The 20618-nt window shown below is 43.3% G+C and overlaps 1 protein-coding gene across 1 annotated transcript in view; it reads right to left on the bottom strand.

Annotated features, from left to right (window-relative positions):
- NAPEPLD (N-acyl phosphatidylethanolamine phospholipase D) overlaps positions 1-20618 on the bottom strand; it is a 44869-nt gene continuing 24251 nt past the window's right edge. The window contains exons 3-5 of the mRNA XM_073652272.1: positions 13068-13714; positions 11238-11352; positions 1-945 (exon numbers count right to left, since the gene is read on the bottom strand). Coding sequence (XP_073508373.1) covers positions 784-945; positions 11238-11352; positions 13068-13714 — 924 coding nt within the window. The 3' untranslated portion in view covers positions 1-783. The remainder of the gene's footprint in view (positions 946-11237; positions 11353-13067; positions 13715-20618) is intronic.

Here is a 20618-nt window from a genome sequence, read left to right as displayed (position 1 = left end):
AACTGAGTATTATCTGACAGAATTGCAGGGGTGCCAATACTTTTGGCCACCACTGTATGAGCCTGACCAGACTAAATAAAGCAGTAACTGGCTGATATTAGCGTCCTGTTGGGTTTATGGTTTTCAGCCCAATGCCAGCAATATGAATGGGGAAATGCAGTCATCACAATATTTTTACAGTTAGAGGCAATCACAAGCGCTCACGTAGCCCAATTATTTTGTGACAGATCAGGTTGTTCACTTTAAAACGGCACCAGTGAAACTTGTTCTGTTCACTGAAATAAGTGAGAATGGACATACAGTACACTGCCATTGTGAAGAATTAGGAGGTGAGGCAAAGCAGTGTTCTGAGCTCAAGTGGTTATATGCTAAGTACAGTACTGATAATCGTAAAAAGGGAAAATGAATGGTAACTGATCTGCTGAAACAAAGCTGTAAAATAATCCACATGCTGAATGTGAACACAGGCAAAGAATGCTAATCTACATTTAACAGAAGAGCCAACGCCTGTGGTCTGGGTTCTTTTACAATGTCTTAGAAAAGGCACAATTATTAAGTCATCAGTCTGAAAGCAATATGCTTATAGCTAATGTGCCAGACCAAATTAAAAGGATTTGGAAGACTTCCAAATGTTTTCTTAAAATCACCATGGCATATCAAATCATTTTCTTATTATTCAAGTAAATTAATTATTTACTATTGATTCAGAGTGAGCATTAATACACTTTGGTGTAGATTAGAAGAGTATAAGAAAAGATTCTCATAGAAAACACTGCATCCTAATCAGAATGCAAATTTCAGGATGTTCTCCACTGCTTCAGGGCGATTATCATCGTAGGTGTTCAGCAGTCTGGAGTCTCCATGGTTCAGGACCAAAAAGTCTTCTGCTGTAAGGCCGTACCGCTCAAGGGCTTCTCTTAGTTTTATTGGTGGGTCCAGGTAATGCTAGGAAGACAAACAAAAACTTTGTGAAGCTAATTGTACGTATGAAGAAAATCAAGAAGACCGCAAGAAACTATACTTACATACAGAACACTGCCACTATAAATCTGTTATGAATTTATATTTGGATTTTGCTCCCTTTTTAAGAGGAAAATGTAATTAGAAAATGACCTATTGTTTACATAGTTTCATAGTTAATATTGAAGATGTAGAAAAGTCCAAATTCAATGTATAACATATGTTTTGACACGCAAATAATCATTTAAACTATGAACGATGGGATCGTAACCCACGACTGACTAGCAGACGATGTCAGACAAGAGATTACACAGGAAGAGAATGGAGAATGAAATGGTTGAATAGCAATTGTTAGATTGGAACATATAACATGGTGCACCGTGCTCTCACAGACAGATTATCTGAAGTCTGTGTGCGTAAATCCCGTAAGTGACACCAATTATTTCAAATACAGAAATTTATAAAGTATTGTACAAACATTTCTATTGATACTGTAAAAAAAATGTGATTGAAGCAACATTTTTTCCCACTAATTACGAATAAGTATTCATCCCAATGCTCCAACTGCTACTGAAATATTGCCCTGGTACACTATCACCGCGATTTAGGCCTTGAATTTGAAACTCCTTTTTGTCAGTCAAATAGTTGAACAATCTCCATTTATATTACAGAATTTTTGAAAATTGAATGAGAATCTTTTTCGCTCGACTAAACTGTTTCCTACATGATGGACCAGTTTTGGCCACATCATTAAGTCTGTGAATTTGACAGAAGCAAGTTTTAAAGTACATGTAGATTTTTATTTTTTTACTTGAACTGAGTGGCTATGTGGAAATTTATGTAATAAAAATTACATTCTTCAATATGTCAACCCTGATCGTAGACATCATCCATTTTAAAGCTCCACAATGAGTGATCATGCTTAAGGCATGAAGTCACAGGGGCCCACATCAGTGCCCAGGTGTAGTAAAAAAAAAAAAAATTATGGCATCATCTAGGAGCAGCAGTTGGGTGCTTTACAGAAGATCACCCCCAGCCCGTGTCCCTGCATATTCAGTGAGAACATAGTGGATGGTGATGTCAAACATTGCCGCAGGTGTGCTTTCCTCATAGTCTGTCAGTGTCTCTGCCCTCCTGCTCAATCTATGGAAGTGCACAGGGATCACCCATAACCAGGATCTGTCGGTAAGTCCGAAGCTTGCTCAAGCCCGTACCGCAGTCTGGATGATTTGTTCACAGTGGTGAATATACTGCAAAGTTATTTCTATTACTTATATATACACTGGATGAAGTATTATTGGATAAATTATGAAGAAAAACAACTTGTGCCATTTTCTGTTTTGTATGAACATGAGGTTATTGAAATCAGACAATGCAGTTTCTGCATGTCCTATATGGAGTAAATGCCCATGCATGTGGTGACAGCATAAGGGTTATGAAAACAAAGGCAACCTCAGTGACATCCCCAAAACATGTCACAGGTGGAAGAGTGTGTAATGAAGGGTTGCTGGCTCTATAAAGTGAATGCTGGGACCTGCAGATGGCTGCCACGATTGCTGCATCAAAGAGCTGGAGTGGCCCATTGGGAAGACCTTTTTTGTGCCTCATCTTTAAAAGGGACTGTCAGCACAGAATGAATGTGCAAACCAAGAAAGTACAGGCGCTCGGTGTACACTTGGGTTGGCCAAACACTTAAATGCACCTTCCCAAAGTGAAGTGGGTTCTAGGATTCATATATGGTGGGAGTGTTCTAAAATTAAACCATTTTGGGAGAAGGTATTTGGCAATTACCAACAGATCACAGGAAACAGAGTATTGGGGTCTCCTCAAATAGCCCTTCTGTCAATCCTCTCTTCCTCAATAGGTGTACAAAAGAAGGATTTACTTCGATTTTGCTTAACAGCGGCACGGATGGTAATTCCACGGTTTTGGAAACTTAAAAAAAAAAACTAATATACTAGATTGGTACAAGGAAATGGTGAATCTATGTAGAATGGAAGAACTGTCTGCACAATGTAATGGAACCAATGATAAATTTAGAAGGGTTTGGAGCGGATGGATTCTGTTTCAGGACTCACCTGATTTTCATAACCTACTCTAATAGTTTCAACAGATGCTTGCGATTGTGTCCATAATTAGTCACATGGGCATAAGGACCTTCCCCTTGACCCTTTGCCTTTTCTTCGCTCTTTTCCTTTTTTCTTCTTATATGGGCTTTTCAGATATAATATAGAATTTTCCTCAACATATATGATTCTCTTATAGGTGGTTACCTTACAAATATTATATTGTTCAATAAACTACCATTTGAATTATTTGAAAAAAGTGACCCCATTTGAATTTGGCATTTTTCTATCATTCTATTTTGTTATATTTTCTTCAAAATTGAATACAATAGATTTTTCTTGATTTGCAAAATGTAAAGTGATTAATAATTAATTGATGTTTTATTGATGTTTAATAAAACAGACTGAAATGCACCTTCACCCCTGCTTGTTTGCACTCCATTCTTCTCTCCCCCCTTGATTGACAGCTCTGGCTTCATAAAGCCACAGAAGGGATGAGATTGTTTTCCATCTAACAGGTGGGAAGGTGTATTTAAATGATTGGCTGCGTCATGATGCACAGAGCATCGGTACTTGGTTTGAACAGTCATTCTGTGCTGACAGTCCCTTTTTAAAGGCCACATTCACACATTCAGTATTTGAGTTTTTTACCTCAGTATCTGTAAGCCAAAACCAGGAGTGGGTGATAAATACAGAAGTGGTGACGTGTTTCTATTATACTTTCCCTCGGATTGTTCCGTTCCCGATTTTGGCTTACAAATACTGATGTAAAATACTGTCCAAATAAGGAACATGTGAACGTGGCCTAAAAGGGACTCAGAACAGAATATCTGTTCAAAATAAATACCATCGCTCAGTGCTTCACGCTGGGGCCAATCATTTTAATACACCTTCCCAATCTATCTCCATTCCGCCCCCCCTCTTCTCTAATTGACAGCTCTGGCTTTACTTTGTTTGAACAGTTAGTCTGCGCCGACAGAGTCCCTCTAAGGATGAGACACAAAAAAAGGCCTTCCCAATGGGTCACTCCAGCTTTTTGGTGCAGCAGTCGTGGGAGCCATCTACAAGTTCCATGGTGCACCAAGTGCCTGTACATAGTTTGAACAGTCATTCTGTGCTGACAGTACCTTTAAAGAGGTTGGCTATTTCTCAAGGAAAATTTCTACAATCCTTACACTGTGGTGTTCTGATTTAAGCAATCCTAACTACCCGTATTGTTTACCCATTTGTTACACTGCAAATCCCCATGCTGTCCTGTTCACAGATAGTCTTTATAAACATTGGATTTTGGCATCCTGCCCAAGTCACATAATACCCTTAAAACATAGAATTTATTTAAACTGTATTAAAAAACACCAGTATTCCCAATGTGAGAACTAGAAAATTTCAAGAAAAGATATATAGTTTATACTCACAGAACCGGATAACAATATAGGTTGTGGGGTAATACATGTGAAACCCAGAATCACCACCCCATCCGGTTCTGCGAGTATAAATTACACATCTATTCTTGAACTGGACTGTCTCTATGCTAACATCTTTCTATGCATTATATACTTCTTTATTAGAACAAAAGAGAAAACACGACTTGATGGTTAGTGGTTGATATGTGCGGGCATCTCCAGTCGGTTCGATTATCATGGACTGGATTTTGTTCACATATTCTACTTACTCTGTCGCCTCATTGGAGGACACAGGACCATGGGTGTTATGCTGCTGTCCACTAGGAGGCGACACTATGCATAATCTGAAAAAGATTAACCGTGGCTCCTCCTCTGCAGTATACACCCCTGGACGGCGTCAGCCTTCTCCAGTTTTTGCTTAGTGTCGCATAGGAGGCACACCTAAAACTTTTACTCCGTTCTTTCACCGACGGGATTACAGATGAAGAAAAGTGGGTCTACTGCGAGACTCCCGGCATGGCTCCTTCCTCGGCCCCTTATTATGGAGTGCACGGTTGAAGTTGAGATGGCTATTCCCCATGTCGCTCCTTCCCCAGCCCCTCCTACCTGAGGTTGAAACACCTCAGGTAGGGCCTGTACAGGCAGCAGCTCCCAGCAGCCAGCACACTACGGCTGAATCCAGGGACCCCAGCCCTGCTGTGGGCTCCTGTTGGGACCGGGGGTAGCGCAGGCAGAACACAACAGAGGCCTGCGCCCTGTTTCTGCGGCAGCACCAGCTCTACGGTGCCTCAGGGGGACTCTTCACAGGGCCCCCCCTTCCGCTTATACCTCACCGCTATCCTGCCTTTAAATCCGGGGGGGGGGGGGGGCAGGTTCAGATCCGCCCCCCTCCAGGACTTCCGCGCCGGCCTGCAGTCCCTTTGGGCATCAGGCATCTAATTTAGGCTGCGGCTCCGGCCTAGCCGAAGCTGCCACCTCCTCTCCCCAACCCGCCCCCCGGATGACAAATATGACACTACAATGTCATAGAGGGGGCGGATCAAGACTGGAAGGGCGTGATTTCACACAGTTCTGCCGCCCCCCTTCTTTCTTAACTTTACTCCAGTGGCCATTATCTGCTGCAGGATAAGGGAAGACCAGCCAGTCTCCGGGGGGCACAGGACCGTGGATCTTCGGCGCTGGACCTAGGGGCACACCGGTGGGATAAGATCACAGCTGGGAGTTCTCCCTCGGCTGTGAGTCCAGGCTCCTCTGCATAGCCACCCCTGTAGGGCCCTCTGCATAGCCACCCCTGTAGGGCCCTCTGCATAGCCACCCCAGTGCACTATGCTGGGCTCAAGTTCCAAGAGAACCAGGCAGGACTGCTATTATGCACTCTGTACTGCCTGCAGCAATACTCTCCCAAGTGGCAGCACGTACCTGCACTGCAAGGACTGCATCCAGACTACTGTGCCAGAGCCCCAAGAAGCCCCTGCCAATGCTACGGGGTCTAATGCCACGCCGGAATGGGTCACTCAGATGTCGCAATCTATGACGCAGTCTATAGATAACCTAACCTCCACATTGCTTCAGGCTCTGCAGAGTCATGCCTCGGCTATGAACGCTACCCAGCAAAGGGAAGGCTCGACTCAGGGACATGACGACACTGGTCACATCCACGTCTAGGTCAGGAAGCAAGCGAACCCACAGGTCACGTTCATCTGCGTCATCCCATAGCACACGGTCATCCCCTTCTAGGGAGAGACACCGTAGTTCCAGGTCATCTAGACCGTCCCCTACCAGGGACAGACTATGCAGCTCTCCGCAGCGATCCCCAGCCAGAGAAGGCCTCCACCCTGGTTCACCCAGCAGGAGACGCCTTAGCGATACACAGGATTCGGAAGGCATCTGTGATTCCGACTCAGACAAGGAAACTGAAGGGTCTCTGATCCCAATCCCCCCTAGCAATACAGCGCTAGTTGAGGACGTAATCTCGTCCATCCATCGGGTGCTGGACATTTCTGATCCGCCCCTGGAGGCACCACAACACAAGATTTCCTTTGAAGGACTTCTGAAGCCGCCTAAGGTCTTCTTTGACCACCCAGAGTTTAAGTCGATCCTTAAAAAAACAGTTCTCACAGCCTGAGAAGAAGTTTACCAAATCGCAAATATCTGGAGGCGTGGTACCCCTTCCCACAGGAGACCACCAAAGAATGGACAGATCCACCCGAAGTGGATCCCCCAGTCTCTAGGCTAGCAGCACAGTCACTCCTTTCACTGCCAGATAGCTCAACCCTCAGGGACACAGCAGACCGGCAGGTAGAAAGCATGGCTCGTTCAATTTTCGAGGCCGCAGGGGCCTCCCTGGCTCCCGCATTCGCTTCAGTTTAGGCTGCCAAGGCCATCCTGGCTTGGGCCCAAAATTTACAAGCTGGCCTCCAAGTATCTGCTCCTGAGCTGTCGGACCAAGCGGTTCAAATAGCAGATTACATGCTTCATGCAGCTCTGGATTCTGCAAGGGGTGCAGCGGGGATAGCATCAAACGCCATCAAGATTCGGCGTATCCTCTGGCTGCGGGAATGGAAAGCATACGCAGCCTCAAAGAAGTCCCTCACGCACCTCCCGTACCTCAGTGGTCGACTTTTTGGTGAACAGTTGGACACGATGATATCCAACGCCACCGGGGGTAAGAGTACCTCTCTCCCCCAACTGAAACCCAAATGCACATACAAGAAGCATAACCAAACTCGATTCCGATCCTTTCGGAACTCTTCGGGCTGGTCCGTCTCGCGGCCAGCACAAAATAGCAACCGCTCCCTACGCAGGGACAACTCGCGGTCGACGCAAAAGTCGGACAAGACCTGGCAGTCAAAAGCAGGCCAGTCAAAGTTCAAAGGAGAAAAATCTCAGACTTCCTCCTCATCATGACTCACGGACTCCGGAAGACACCCCACCTGTAGGCGGCCGAATTTTGCTCTTTCATCAAGTCTGGCTGCCTATTACAGAAGACAGGTGGGTCAGGGAACTAGTGTCTTCGGGATACAAGATGGAAGTGAACTCTAACTCACCAAAGAGACTTTCTTTCTGTTCCCCCAAAACCGCCAGCCAAGGCTTGTGCCTTCCACCAAGCGGTCTTCTCGCTTCTTCAAGCAGGAGTCATAGTACCGGTCCTCGCGGCCGAGTGCTTCCGAGGGTTCTACTCCAATTTATTCGTAGTCCCCAAGAAAGGAGGCGGCGTACGGCCCATACTGGACCTAAAACAGCTCAACAAATATGTACGGGTACATCACTTCCGCATGGAGTCCCTTCGGTCCATCATTACGTCCATGGAAAAGGGAGAATTTCTCGCCTCCATAGACATACAAGACGCATACCTGCATATACCAATTGCACTCGCCCATCAGAGATTTCTCAGGTTCACAATCGACCAGGACCACTACCAGTTCGTGGCTCTCCTGTTCGGACTCGCCACGGCTCCCAGAGTGTTTACCAAAGTCATGGCAGCCACCATGGACGTCCTGCACTCCAGAGGCATAGTAGTCGTCCATACCTGGACGATCTCCTTATCAAGGCTCCCACCTTCAAGGACTGCGAGCTCAGCGTCTCAATCACAATCGACACCGAGTCGCCTGGGTTGGTTAGTCAACCTACAAAAGTCATCACCAACCCCGAGTCAGTCTCTGACCTTCCTGGGAATGCTATTCAACACCTTCAGGGGTCTAGTGCTCCTTCCCAAGGACAAGGCACTGCTTCTCCGTCTAGGAGTTCGCACTCTCCTCAGCAAACCCCCTCGATCTCTCCGGTTTGCCATGAGAGTCCTCGGCAGGATGGTGGCGGCAATAGAAGTGGTCCCATTTGCCCAGCTTCACCTCAGGCCTCTCCAACTAGCCATCCTCAAGCCATGGGACAGGAACCCCTTTTTCTCTCGACAGGGAGTTCCAGCTGACGTAGTCAACCAGGAGGTCCCTGCACTGGTGGCTCAAGCCAACCTCACTAACAAAGGGGAAATCCTTTCTCATGGGTCAATGGAAGGTTCTGACCACTGACGCGAGCCTGACGGGTTGGGGTGCGGTGCACCTACACCACAGAGCACAGGGCAAGTGGTCCCCAGCGGAAGCGACCATGCCCTTCAACATCTTGGAAATTCGTGCCATCCTGCTGGCATTGAGAGCCTTCCATCACTTACTAGCAGCCTCTCACATCAGCGTACAGTCGGACAATGCCACGGCTGTGGCATATGTGAATCACCAAGGGGGACCCGCAGTGCCCAGGCGATTCGAGAAGTGACACACATTCCCCACTGGGCGGAAGACAGGTTCGGTTCTCTCTGCGGTCCACATTCCGGGTGTGGACAACTGGGAAGCAGACTTCCTCAGCCGGCAAGGAATGGACTCGCGAGAGTGTTCTCTCTATCCCAAAGTTTTTCGACAGATCTGTCATCGCTGGGGGACTCCGGACGTGGACCTAATGGCATCCCACTTCAATGGCAAAGTCTCCAACTTCATGGCCAGAACTCACGACCCGCAGGCGCTAGGAGCGGACGCCCTGGTTCAGGACTGGACCCAGTTCCAGCTCCTGTACATTTTTCCACCTCTCCCCCTGATATCCAGAGTGGTGAGGAAGATCAAGCAAGAGGGAGTTCCAACCATCCTAATCGCACCGGACTGGCCCAGACGTACATGGTACGCCGACATCGTACAGCTCACAGCAGACGTCCCCTGGCGTCTCCCCGACCGCCCGGATCTTCTGTCACAAGGCCCGTTCTACCACCAGAACTCAGGGACCCTCAATTTGATGGCGTGGCCATTGAGACTTGGGTTCTAACCCAGTCAGGGTTCTCGCCGGACGGCATTGGAACCATGATCAGGACACGGAAGCCAACCTCTGCTAAGATTTATTACCGTACCTGGAAAGCCTTCTTTACCTGGTGCGAATCTCGTGGCCAGACCCCATTCCCTTATTCCCTCTCCAGGGTACTTGGGTTTCTCCAATCGGGTCTGGAGGCCAGACTGTCCCTGGCCTCCCTTAAGAGCCAGGTGTCAGCTCTCTCAGTGCTTTTTCAGAGGTGCATTGCTAACAAGCCGCAAGTAAGGACATTTCTTCAGGCGGTTTCCCGATTGGTTCCCCCTACAAACGACCACTAGAAACGTGGGACCTCAACCTGGTGCTGACAGCATTGCAGGAAACACCCTTTGAACCCCTTAGGGAAGTCCCACTCCGCCTTCTATCCCAGAAAGTGGTTTTCCTGGTGGCAATCACCTTGCTACGCAGGGTGTCTGAACTGACAGCACTCTTCTGCAGACGGCCCTTCCTGGCATTTTACCAGGACAAGGAAGTTCTCCGTACGGTCCCATCCTTCCTTCCGAAGGTTGTGTCCAACTTCCACCTCAATGAGGAAATTTCACTGCCATCCCTCTGTCCGGTCCCGGTTCATAGAGTGGAGAAGGCTCTGCATACGCTTGACCTTGTCAGGGCATTGCGTATCTATGTGTCTAGGACTGCGCCCTTCCGGAAGTCTGATTCTCTTTTCCTTCTTCTGGAAGGCGGCCGCAAGGGTCTGCCAGCTTCCAAAGCTACCCTTGCCAGGTGGATCAAATCCACCATACAAGAGGCCTACCGCCTCAAAAATTCTCCTCTTCCAGCAGGTATTACGGCACACTCTACACGTGCGGTAGGGGCCTCCTGGTCCATTAGGCACCAGGCTTCGGCACAACAAGTGTGTAAGGCAGCCACCTGGACTAGCCTACACACGTTTACCAAACACTACAGGGTTCATACCCAGTCCTCAGCAGAAGCGAGCCTGGGTAGATGTGTTCTGCAGGCAGCGGTACCCCAATTGTAGGGGCCAGTCTACACAATATTCGTCTATTGCGTCCCACCCAGGGACTGCTTTGGGACGTCCCATGGTCCTGTGTCCCCGAATGAGGCGACAGAGTAAAGGAGATTTTTGCGTACTCACCGTAAAATCTCTTTCTCTTAGTCTCCAATTGGGGGACACAGCTCCCACCCTGTCGCCCGTTCCGGGCCGTTGAGTTCTCTTATTGTTTTTTTTTTTTTTTGAGCTCATACATAGTTGCCTTCTTATAGCCATGGTTATGTTATTCATGTTACGTTCCTCCTACTGCTTTTGCACAAAACTGGAGAAGGCTGATGCCGTCCAGGGGTGTGTACTGCAGAGGAGGAGCCACGGTTAATCTTTTTCAGATTATGCATAGTGTCGCCTCCTAGCGGACAGCAGCATAACACCCATGCTCCTGTGTCCCCCAATTAGAGGCTAAGAGAAAGATTTTACGGTGAGTACACAAAAATCTCCTTTTTCACACTGGGGATACTGGATTTTTTTAATACAGTTTAAATAAATTCTATGTTTTAAGGGTATTATATACGCACTTTGTTTCCCTTAATATTTATACTTTATGTCTAAAAGCACATCCAAGTCACACATACACTGGTGCCCTACAGGGACTCAGTAACCCCTATCCTTGGGTACTGACAGAGTGATACTGCCGTTCAGTGTTTACGTGGCTGATCTTGGACATCAGGGTGCCTCAAAATGCGTCAGATGGGATAAACAATGGGATCATTTAAGAATGCTTAAGTCAGAACACAACAGTTCAGGGCAATGTAGAAAGTGTCCAATTCATTAACGGATCCGTAGTAAGTTATGAGGTTCAATGTCACCTGCTTATGTGACGATCTGTGGTGGTCTTCGGGAACATATACTGTATATTCACACTGTATATTCATTGTGATGGTCATATCCAAAATACAATAAATAGCAGTAGTTTTGTATAGCAATTTGATTCAGAAGTGAAGTTGAAGGACAAACCTCATTTGCTAAAGCAAATGTTCCCCAGTGGATTCCAACAGATTTCTTGGCACGAACATCAGCATGAATTCTTACTGCTTCTTCAGGGTCAATGTGCTGATTTTTCATAAACCACCTAAAAGGTAAAGAAAACAAAAAACACAAAGCTGCTTCAAAACATGCACCAAAAACCTTCGACAAAAATGCACTTCTGGAGCTCCCATAGAAGTTTTGGCCATCTTTTACACCGACTGTGGCATGAGATGTTCTCAACATAGGTGCGTATGTCCCAGTGACAGGCAGACCTGCATCTACCAGACATTTATAGCATTCTATGGAGAGTGTTAAAGTTGCTTTTGTAAACTACATTTGCATATAGGTTAGAAAAGAAGACCACAGACAAAGGTCCCCTCTATTTTCCTGGCTAGTAGCTTATGCAGAAATGTTCCAGGAAAAAAGGGAAAAAAAAAAAAAAGGGTATATTGCATGGTGTAGATTTTTCCTTTGTACACCAAGAGAATCCCGATAACGACTATAACAAACTTATAGTGGACATTGTAATTATAGCAAGCTATTTCACCTGTCTCCCTCCTACATATGAGGGATTGGCTTTGTAGTTTGGGAGAGCGGTTTGAATTCAAAGTGCCTAATCCTTAAGACTTCCTCCCCGACGTCATCAGAGTCAGGTGGCCCCCCCATAAGCAATTCCATGGGTATGAACCGTTCCCATACCTCAGTTCGAAACGTGTATGATATAACTATGGGTTTTTTTCCCCCAAGGATGTCTTAATTTTATGTATGCATGTATGTATGTATGTATGTATGCATGCATGCATGTATGTATGTATGTATGTATGTATGTATGTATGTATGTATGTATGTATGTATAATATCTATATATACACACACACTTTTTACACGGATCAATAAAGAACTACTGTTTTAATGAAATCTTTGGAAGACGGGTTCTGGACTATTTGAGACACAAAGCATGTTACAGGAGGTAAGCCACACATTACTCTATTTCATGTAAATGGCATTTCAGGATACCCTCCTTCACATTAGATGGTGGGCTGATTCCACCGAAATCGGTGTGTTTGAATGTCCATCGGGTACCAGTATCATAGATGTTATTTGGTAGGTGCTGGGGCTTGTTACCGATCATTGGCATTTGTTCCTATGCCTGATAGGCTCAGAAGGCTGGAATTCACTTGTCTAAATGAAGATAACTTTTTTTTTTTTTATAAACATTTCATCCTAAACTCATTTGCAGTTTTTTTGGGGAAGCAAGAATAATTTCTTGTCATCCCTTATAAACCAACCATGTTCAAGTAGATTTAAAAACACGAGGCCCCATTCATTACTACATTTGCGTTTGTTTTTGTCAAGTTTTGGTGTTTTGAACTTCTTGTTTTTTAGTTTGCACCAAGTTCATCTTTTCATTTGTGACTTTTTTTTAAAGTCTATTTTAGGTATTCCTTTTTTAGGTCGTCATTGTGGGTGTGGTTTAGGGCTTCCTGATGTTTTTTGTCTTATTCATCATTTGCGACTTTTTAAAAAGTCGGAAATGTACCTTGTGAATGTGGTTCATGTACACCTGAAATGTTCGTGAGATTTAAAAAAAAAGAAAGCTACTTTTTTGCTCAAAGAATCGCAAAAAATAGAGGAAAAAAGAAGACTTATTTTGTTTTGAGCAAAATTCATGAACCACATGCACCATTTTGATGAATGAGTACAATAAACATCAGCGAATACTACAAGACAAAATACAAAGACAAAAAAGAAAAGGGACTTAAAAAAAAAAAAAATAAATGAATGAATGTGGGCCATGGGATTAGTATCACATCATACCTTGGTTCATAGGCTCCTATAGGAATAGCAGCTACATCAAAAGGACCAAATCTTTTTCCAATTTGTTCAAATGCAGCACAATAACCAGTGTCTCCTGCAAAATAAAACCTATTGGAGGGTCCAAGTACAGACCAGCTACCCCAGAGAACTTTGTTGTCATCAAACGGTGTCCTTTTGCACCAGTGTTGGCATGGAGTAAAAACAAAGGTCACCTCATCATGTCCAGGAACACAGTTTTGTTCCCACCAGTCCAATTCGATCACATTTTCACAACCACAGCTTTGCATCCAGTTTAAGAGACCCAAGGGAACAAACCACCTGAGCTCTGTACCAAAACGGGCATTCAGGCCCAAGACGGTGTTGTAATCCAGGTGATCATAGTGGTTGTGGCTTATCACAACAGCATCTATTTTGGGGAGCTGCTCTACAGTGCATGGTGGTCCTCGAAACCGTTTTGGACCTGCAAAGCCAAATGGTGAGGCCCTCTGACTGAATATGGGGTCAGTAAGAAATATCAAATCATCCATTTCCACCATGACCGATGCATGCCCCAACCACGTAATCCTTATGCCATTTTTTGTCTTGCCAGCGAGCTCTGGGTGTTGTACAAAATAGGGTTCAAGAACAGGAAGCTCTCTGTCCAGTTCCTACAAAGAAAATAAAGTGTTACATATTTAAAAGGTCAAATTTATAATAGAAAGCATATACTTGAAGATAATGCTTGGACTGCAGCATTTAACAGTAAAGAAGACTTGTACAAGACTTAAAAAACATGTCTGCATTTTATAATTTGTGCTTTACCTGTGCACACGCTGTAGCTGGTATTGAAATAGCGCCATTTATGGCAAAAGAAGCTGAGCTGCAATACCGGCCACAATGCATAGTGCAGTCTCTGGAAGAAAGGTCCTGCTCTTATAGTGTTAAAGGGGTTTTGGAGGTCACATTTTGTGCTGTCAGTGACCATGATGTGTGAGAAAAAGCAAATGTACAATTCACCTGCATTGTGCCCCAGTTTCCAAACCGTGCAATCGCAGATATCGATAATTCCTTGTGTTATAATATATACTGTAGATTTTATTTATTACACACAAAAATGGTCAAATCTTCCCTTAAAAAAGTGTCTTTTTTGTCTATCTAAAAAACCCTTTCACTGTGTGGTCAGTTATGTTGCAACCTCTTTAGCTCATTGAAAGACCGTGCCATCTGTACTTTCATTACTTGCCTAATCATCTTGCAGTAGATTTAGTATTTTATCTGAAATATTAGCCTCAAATAAAACATATTAAGAAATATTATTTAGCAGGCATGCAAAAGAAATTATATTATATATATATATATATATATATATATACATACATACATACATACATACATACATACATACACACACGGGATTCGATAATCGGACACCTGTTACTGGCAACATTTGGCCTCACGAAGCTTCAAGGGTGCGGTTTACAGAGCAAGAGGAGCAAAGCTATTCAATTTATATATTCAAGTCTACAATTAGGCAGGGTTTATAAAAATATACAAAAGATATTACAAAGGGGACAAGACAAAGTATATACACTTACAGAAAAATAAAAAGGGTAAACAAAAGAAAATTACAAGACCTGTTATCATTAGAATGGCGCAGATCTTGCAGAGGGGAGCACTCCAATTAGGAAATTGTGCAGCCTTACAACGAGCAAGATCTCCCAGTACTGAACAATGCCTCGAAGTCAGTTTCTGCTTTTACCAGGTAAGAGTCACTCCCCTTGTGATCTCACATGGGGGCCAGTAAATGAGATGCGGCTCAGGTCCCAAAAATTATGAGAGCCCCGATCTTAAAGGATATCTGCCCCCCACCCCTGGAGGTCTCAAGATGGGAAAAATTAAGGCAATATTTCCTATCATGATTTTAGCTTTCTATAGATATGAGACATGGCATATCTAACGTTATCCATCTGGCCGATATTAATTAGAGTGATGTGTTCACCACAATGAGGAAAAAAATGTCACAAAATAAAAAACAATACTCATATCTGGTATCCGGCTCCAAAGAGCCTGTGATCATGGTCATCTGTTGCTTTGAAACTGGAAAGACTTAACACAGGAGAGAAGTATCAACCCACAGCCTGTTGTTTCCTCTGTGTACACAGTCCATGTCTGCTCTCCATCAGATAACCTACTACAATTACTTGTTCACAGCAAGGGGGTCGTAGAACAAAAGGAGTCAAATGGAGTGTTTGCTCCTTTTCCTTTACAATGAGTGTTAGCTCTTCTTTCATTTACAATGTATAATGAAGCCATGCTTTTAAAGATCAATAGGAGGGTGAAACATCCCCTTTTAGAGATGGTTTAAAAGATTGTCATACATGTAATAATAAAATAGGACCAAAGACCATTTTGCAAAAATGAGTACACCAAAATGAAAGTCTTATGAGCAAAGCTAAAAAGTTTAGACTACAAAAGTCAAATTAAGAATTCAACTACAGGTAAGTCTAATTATTCATTAAACTGTTGTCCAGCAAACAGTCAACTATAAAAGGGTGTTACTTAAAGAAAAAGCTAAAGTAAAATAATTTAGTTGCATAAGTGTGAACACCCTCTTATAATTGGAGATGTGGTTGTGTTCAAAATTTGATAATCACATTTAAAAACTCATGTTAAATAGTAGTCAGTACAGAGCTGCCATAATTTAAAGTGATTCTGATTAACTCCATATAAATATTAGCTGTTCTAGAAGGATTTTCCCCACACCTTTTTAGTTGCATTTTATAGCAAAAGCCATGGTCTGTAAATAGCTTATGATATAACTTTCAACATTGAGATTATTCTGCTATCAGCTATGAGAAGGGTCCAAAAAAAAAAGGTTCAAGGCATTAAATATACCATGGAACATTAAAGATTGTCATCAAGAAGTGGCTTAAATTTGGCACAACAGTGACATTACTTAGAACTGTGTCTCAAAAATGTATGAAAAAAAAGAAAATTGGGCAGGGAGGTATAGTATATTATATAGTAACATTAAAGGAGCTGCAGATATTTCTGGCAAGTACTGGTTGTGTACTGCATGTGACAACAATCTCCCGTATTCTTCATGTGTCTAGCTGGTGGGGTAGAGTGGCAAAAGGGAAGCCTTTTCTTACCACGAAAAACATCCAAACCCGGCTATGTTTTGCGAAAACCTATATCAAGCCTGCCAAAAGCATGTAAGTAAAATGTGTTATGGTCTGATGAGACCAAGGTTGAACTTTCTGGCCAAAATGCCAAGACATATTTGGCACAAAGCCAACACTGCACATTACCAAAAGAACTCCATACCCACAATGACGCATGGTGCAGGCAGTGCTATGCTTTGGGGCTGTTTTTCAGCAGCTGAAACTGGGGCTTTAATCAAGGCGGATAGAATTACAAACAGTTTCAAAGATGATATGTATAAAAATATAAGACAACAAAATCTTCATGATTTTTTTTTTTTTTACATAACAAACCTGTCATGTATCAAATGGTTATGGTGGAAGCAGGACAGTCTCCTGATGGCACATGTTGTAGTCATAGAAGGATTGGGCATACAGCAAAATAAGACTTTGCCAGCAATGAATAACCTTGTAAGCCCTCAGAATCCTCCTGGATGGAGAAAGAAGAATGTTGTGAAGAAAAAACGGAGAGTGGTGGTCATGGGGGATTCCCTGTTAAGAGGAACAGAGGCCGCTATCTGCAGACCAGACATAACCTCAAGAGAAATGTGCTGTTCTCCAGGAGCAAAAATTAAAGATGTGTCTGACAGGATATCAAGACTCTTCAGACCTACAGATCACTACCCATTCCTGCTAATACATGTGGGGACAAATGACACCGCAAGAAAGGACCTGGAAACCATCTGCAGTGACTTTGAAGACTTAGGCAAGAAAGTGAAAGAATTGGGAGCGCAGGTGGTCTTCTCATCCATCCTCCCAGTGGATGGCCATGGAACAATGAGGTGGAATAAGATTCTACAGGTGAACAACTGGCTACGTCGATGGTGCCGTCAACAAGGATTTGGATTTCTGGATCACGGAATGAATTACCTATACGATGGACTACTTGCTAGAGATAGGGTGCACCTTACGAAGACTGGAAAACATGTATTTGGAAGTCGCCTTGCTACACTCATCAGAAGAGCTTTAAACTAGAACAATGTGGGAAGGGAAGCAAAAGGCCAGAAAAAGCCATACAGCTGACAAATACTATTGAGATCTCTGCTACTGGAAGTGGAAAGGAAGAACAAAGACAAAACAATTTAAATAATAAAAATATGGGAGGAAGAGAAACCAATCACAAACTAAAATGTTTTTATACAAATGCACAAAGCATGGGCAACAAACAAGGAGAATTGGAACTACTAATGCAGGAAAAGGAATATGAGGTCATTGGAATCACTGAAACTTGGTGGGACGATACACATGATTGGAATAAAAGGCTAAAAGGATACAACTTATTTGCAAGAAACAGACTTGATAAACGAGGAGGAGGTGTTGCATTGTATGTTAGAAAAGCGTATATCTGCACAGAGATTGAAGCTTCAGAGACTGGGAGTTCTGTGGAAACTGTTTGGGTAAGAATACAAGGAGAGAACAACGGAAAGGACACCATTGTAGGCATTTACTACAGGCTACCTGGGCAAGCTGAAGATATGGATGAACTCTTTATGTATCAAATGACCAAGTTCTCCAAAAAATATGACGTAGTGGTCATGGGAGATTTCAACTATCCAGACATTTGTTGGGAATCTCTCTCAAGTAAAACTAACAGGTCAAGCAAATTCTTATCCTCTCTTGCTGACAACTTTATCTTCCAAAAGGTAGGGGAGAAAACAAGGGGATCTGCTACTTTGGATCTAATCCTTATAAACAGGGAGGAAATGGTTGAGGAGGTAAAGGTGGCTGGGACCCTAGGAGGCAGCGATCATGCTATTATAGAATTTTGGATAACTAGAGGAGGAAGACATGTGAAGACTCAAACGTCAAGGTTAGATTTTAGAAAGGCAGATTTTAAGAGACTCAGAAAGAGAATAGGAGGGATCCAATGGCTGGATGTCCTTAAGGACAAAAATGTCCAGGAAGGATGGGAAATTTTTAAAAATGAGATTCTCAAAGCACAATCGTTAACAATCCCGAAAAGTAGGAAGAATGGGAAGCATTTAAGGAAACCAGGATGGATGAACACAGAACTTAAACACATGCTAAAAAGAAAGAAAGAAATGTTTATTAAATGGAAAGAGGGAGGCATATCTAAAGAAGATTATAATGCAGTCTGCAGATCCTGCAGGGCACGTATCAGGTTAGCTAAAGCTGACAATGAATTAAGGCTTGCAAGAGATGTCAAATGCAATAAAAAAGGATTTTGGGGGTATGTCAAAAGTAAAAGAAAAGTCAAAGATGCTATAGGATTTTTACAGGATGAAAATGGAGAAATGGTAAGAGAGGATGTTGAGAAGGCCGAACTTTTTAATTCCTATTTTGCAACTGCTTTCTCTCAGAAAGAAAATGTAACATCAACTGATCTTCACTGTCCTTTTAAAGGAATAGAGGAATCCAAGTTATCTGTAAACAGAAAGATTGTGAGGGAATATTTAGCTAACATAAATGAGTTCAAGTCTCCAGGTCCAGATGAATTACACCCCAGAGTACTGAAGGAGATCGTAGAAGAAATTTTAGAACCACTCTCCATAATCTTTGAAAATTCTTGGAGAACAGGAGAAGTCCCAGAAGACTGGAGAAGAGCAAATGTTGTTCCTATCTTCAAAAAGGGGAAGAAGGTGGACCCAGGGAACTATAGGCCGGTGAGTCTGACTTCTATACCAGGAAAGATCTTTGAACAAATTATTAAACATGTATGTAAGTACATGGATAAGAATGAAGTGATTAACCAGAGTCAGCATGGGTTTGTAACTAACAAGTCATGTCAGACTAACTTAATTTCCTTCTATGACAGAATCACTGACTGGGTGGATCAGGGAAATCATGTAGATATAGTATATCTTGACTTCAGCAAAGCATTTGACAAAGTATCTCACACCATCCTTATTGAAAAAATGACCAAGTATGCAATGGACCAGGCAACTGTTAGGTGGATTCATAACTGGCTTAGTGATCGGACTCAAAGGGTGGTTGTAAATGGCTTCACATCCAGCTGGATGAATGTCTCAAGTGGGGTACCACAGGGCTCCGTCCTGGGTACCTGTATTGTTCAACATCTTTATCAATGATTTAGATGAAGGAATTGAGGGTAAACTGATTAAATTTGCTGATGACACAAAGCTAGGAGGGATAGCTAATACTAGAGAAGAGAGAGAGAGGATTCAAAAAGACCTAAATAAACTGGAGCAGTGGGCAGCAACCAACAGAATGGTTTTTAACAGGGAAAAATGCAAAGTACTACATCTGGGCAATAAAAATGAAAAAAGCATATACAGAATGGGAGGAATAGAGCTAAGCAACAGTACATGTGAAAAAGACTTAGGTATACTAATAGATCATAGACTGAACATGAGTCAACAGTGTGATGCAGCAGCAAAAAAGGCAAATACAATTCTGGGATGTATTAACAGAAGCATACAGTCTAGATCACGTGAAGTCATTATCGGTCTTTACTCATCTTTGGTCAGACCTCATCTGGAATACTGTGTACAGTTTTGGGCACCACATTTTAAAAAAGACATAGACAAACTGGAGCAAGTTCAGAGAAGAGCGACCAGAATGGTGACTGGTCTGCAAACCATGTCCTATGAGGAACGGTTGCAGGATTTGGGAATGTTTAGCTTGCAAAAAAGAAGACTGAGAGGAGACTTAATAGCTGTCTACAAATATGTCAAGGGCGGTCACATTGTAGAAGGATCATCTTTATTCTCATTTGCACAAGGAAAGACTAGAAGCAATGGGATGAAACTAAATGGGAGGAGACACAGATTAGATATTAGAAAAAACTTTTTGACAGTTAGGGTGATTAATGAGTGGAACAGGCTGCCACGAGAGGTGGTGAGTTCTCCTTCAATGGACGTCTTCAAACAGAGGCTGGACAGACATCTGTCTGAGATGATCTAGTAAATCCTGCTTTGAGCAGGGGGTTGGACCAGATGACCCAGGAGGTCCCTTCCAACTCTACCATTGTATGATTCTATGATATTGGATGTTAACAAGCCTAATTTACTTCCACGAGGAGACAAGAAGTCACTTCATGCATAACAACAACCTGTCAAACATGTACCCCTCAAAACCATTTATGAAACTGTAACCCATTAAAAGATAATCCAGCCAAGCCCTTTATGCCCAATATTTGTAAGCCAAAACCAGAAGTGGTGCATGTGTTTCTAGGATTATTTTACCCAAGTATTTGTAAGCTTGAACCAGGTGAAGAACAAATACTGAATGTGTGCACGTGGCCTAAAGCTCTGCTGCAGCAGCACAAAATAAGGTTTTGAAGTTCAATTTTCAGTCTGGAAGTATACTGCAGTGTGAAAATGCACTTCCAGCTCCTCAGCCTCACGCTGGTTGACTGAAGGGTCATTGGCTGTGCACAAGGACAGGG

The sequence above is a fragment of the Phyllobates terribilis genome, unplaced genomic scaffold (genome assembly GCF_046119375.1).
Source record: "Phyllobates terribilis strain yellow unplaced genomic scaffold, ASM4611937v1 Scaffold_11__3_contigs__length_659146591, whole genome shotgun sequence".
Taxonomy (NCBI): Eukaryota; Metazoa; Chordata; class Amphibia; order Anura; family Dendrobatidae; genus Phyllobates; species Phyllobates terribilis.
This window is presented reverse-complemented; position numbering and strand designations above follow the sequence as displayed.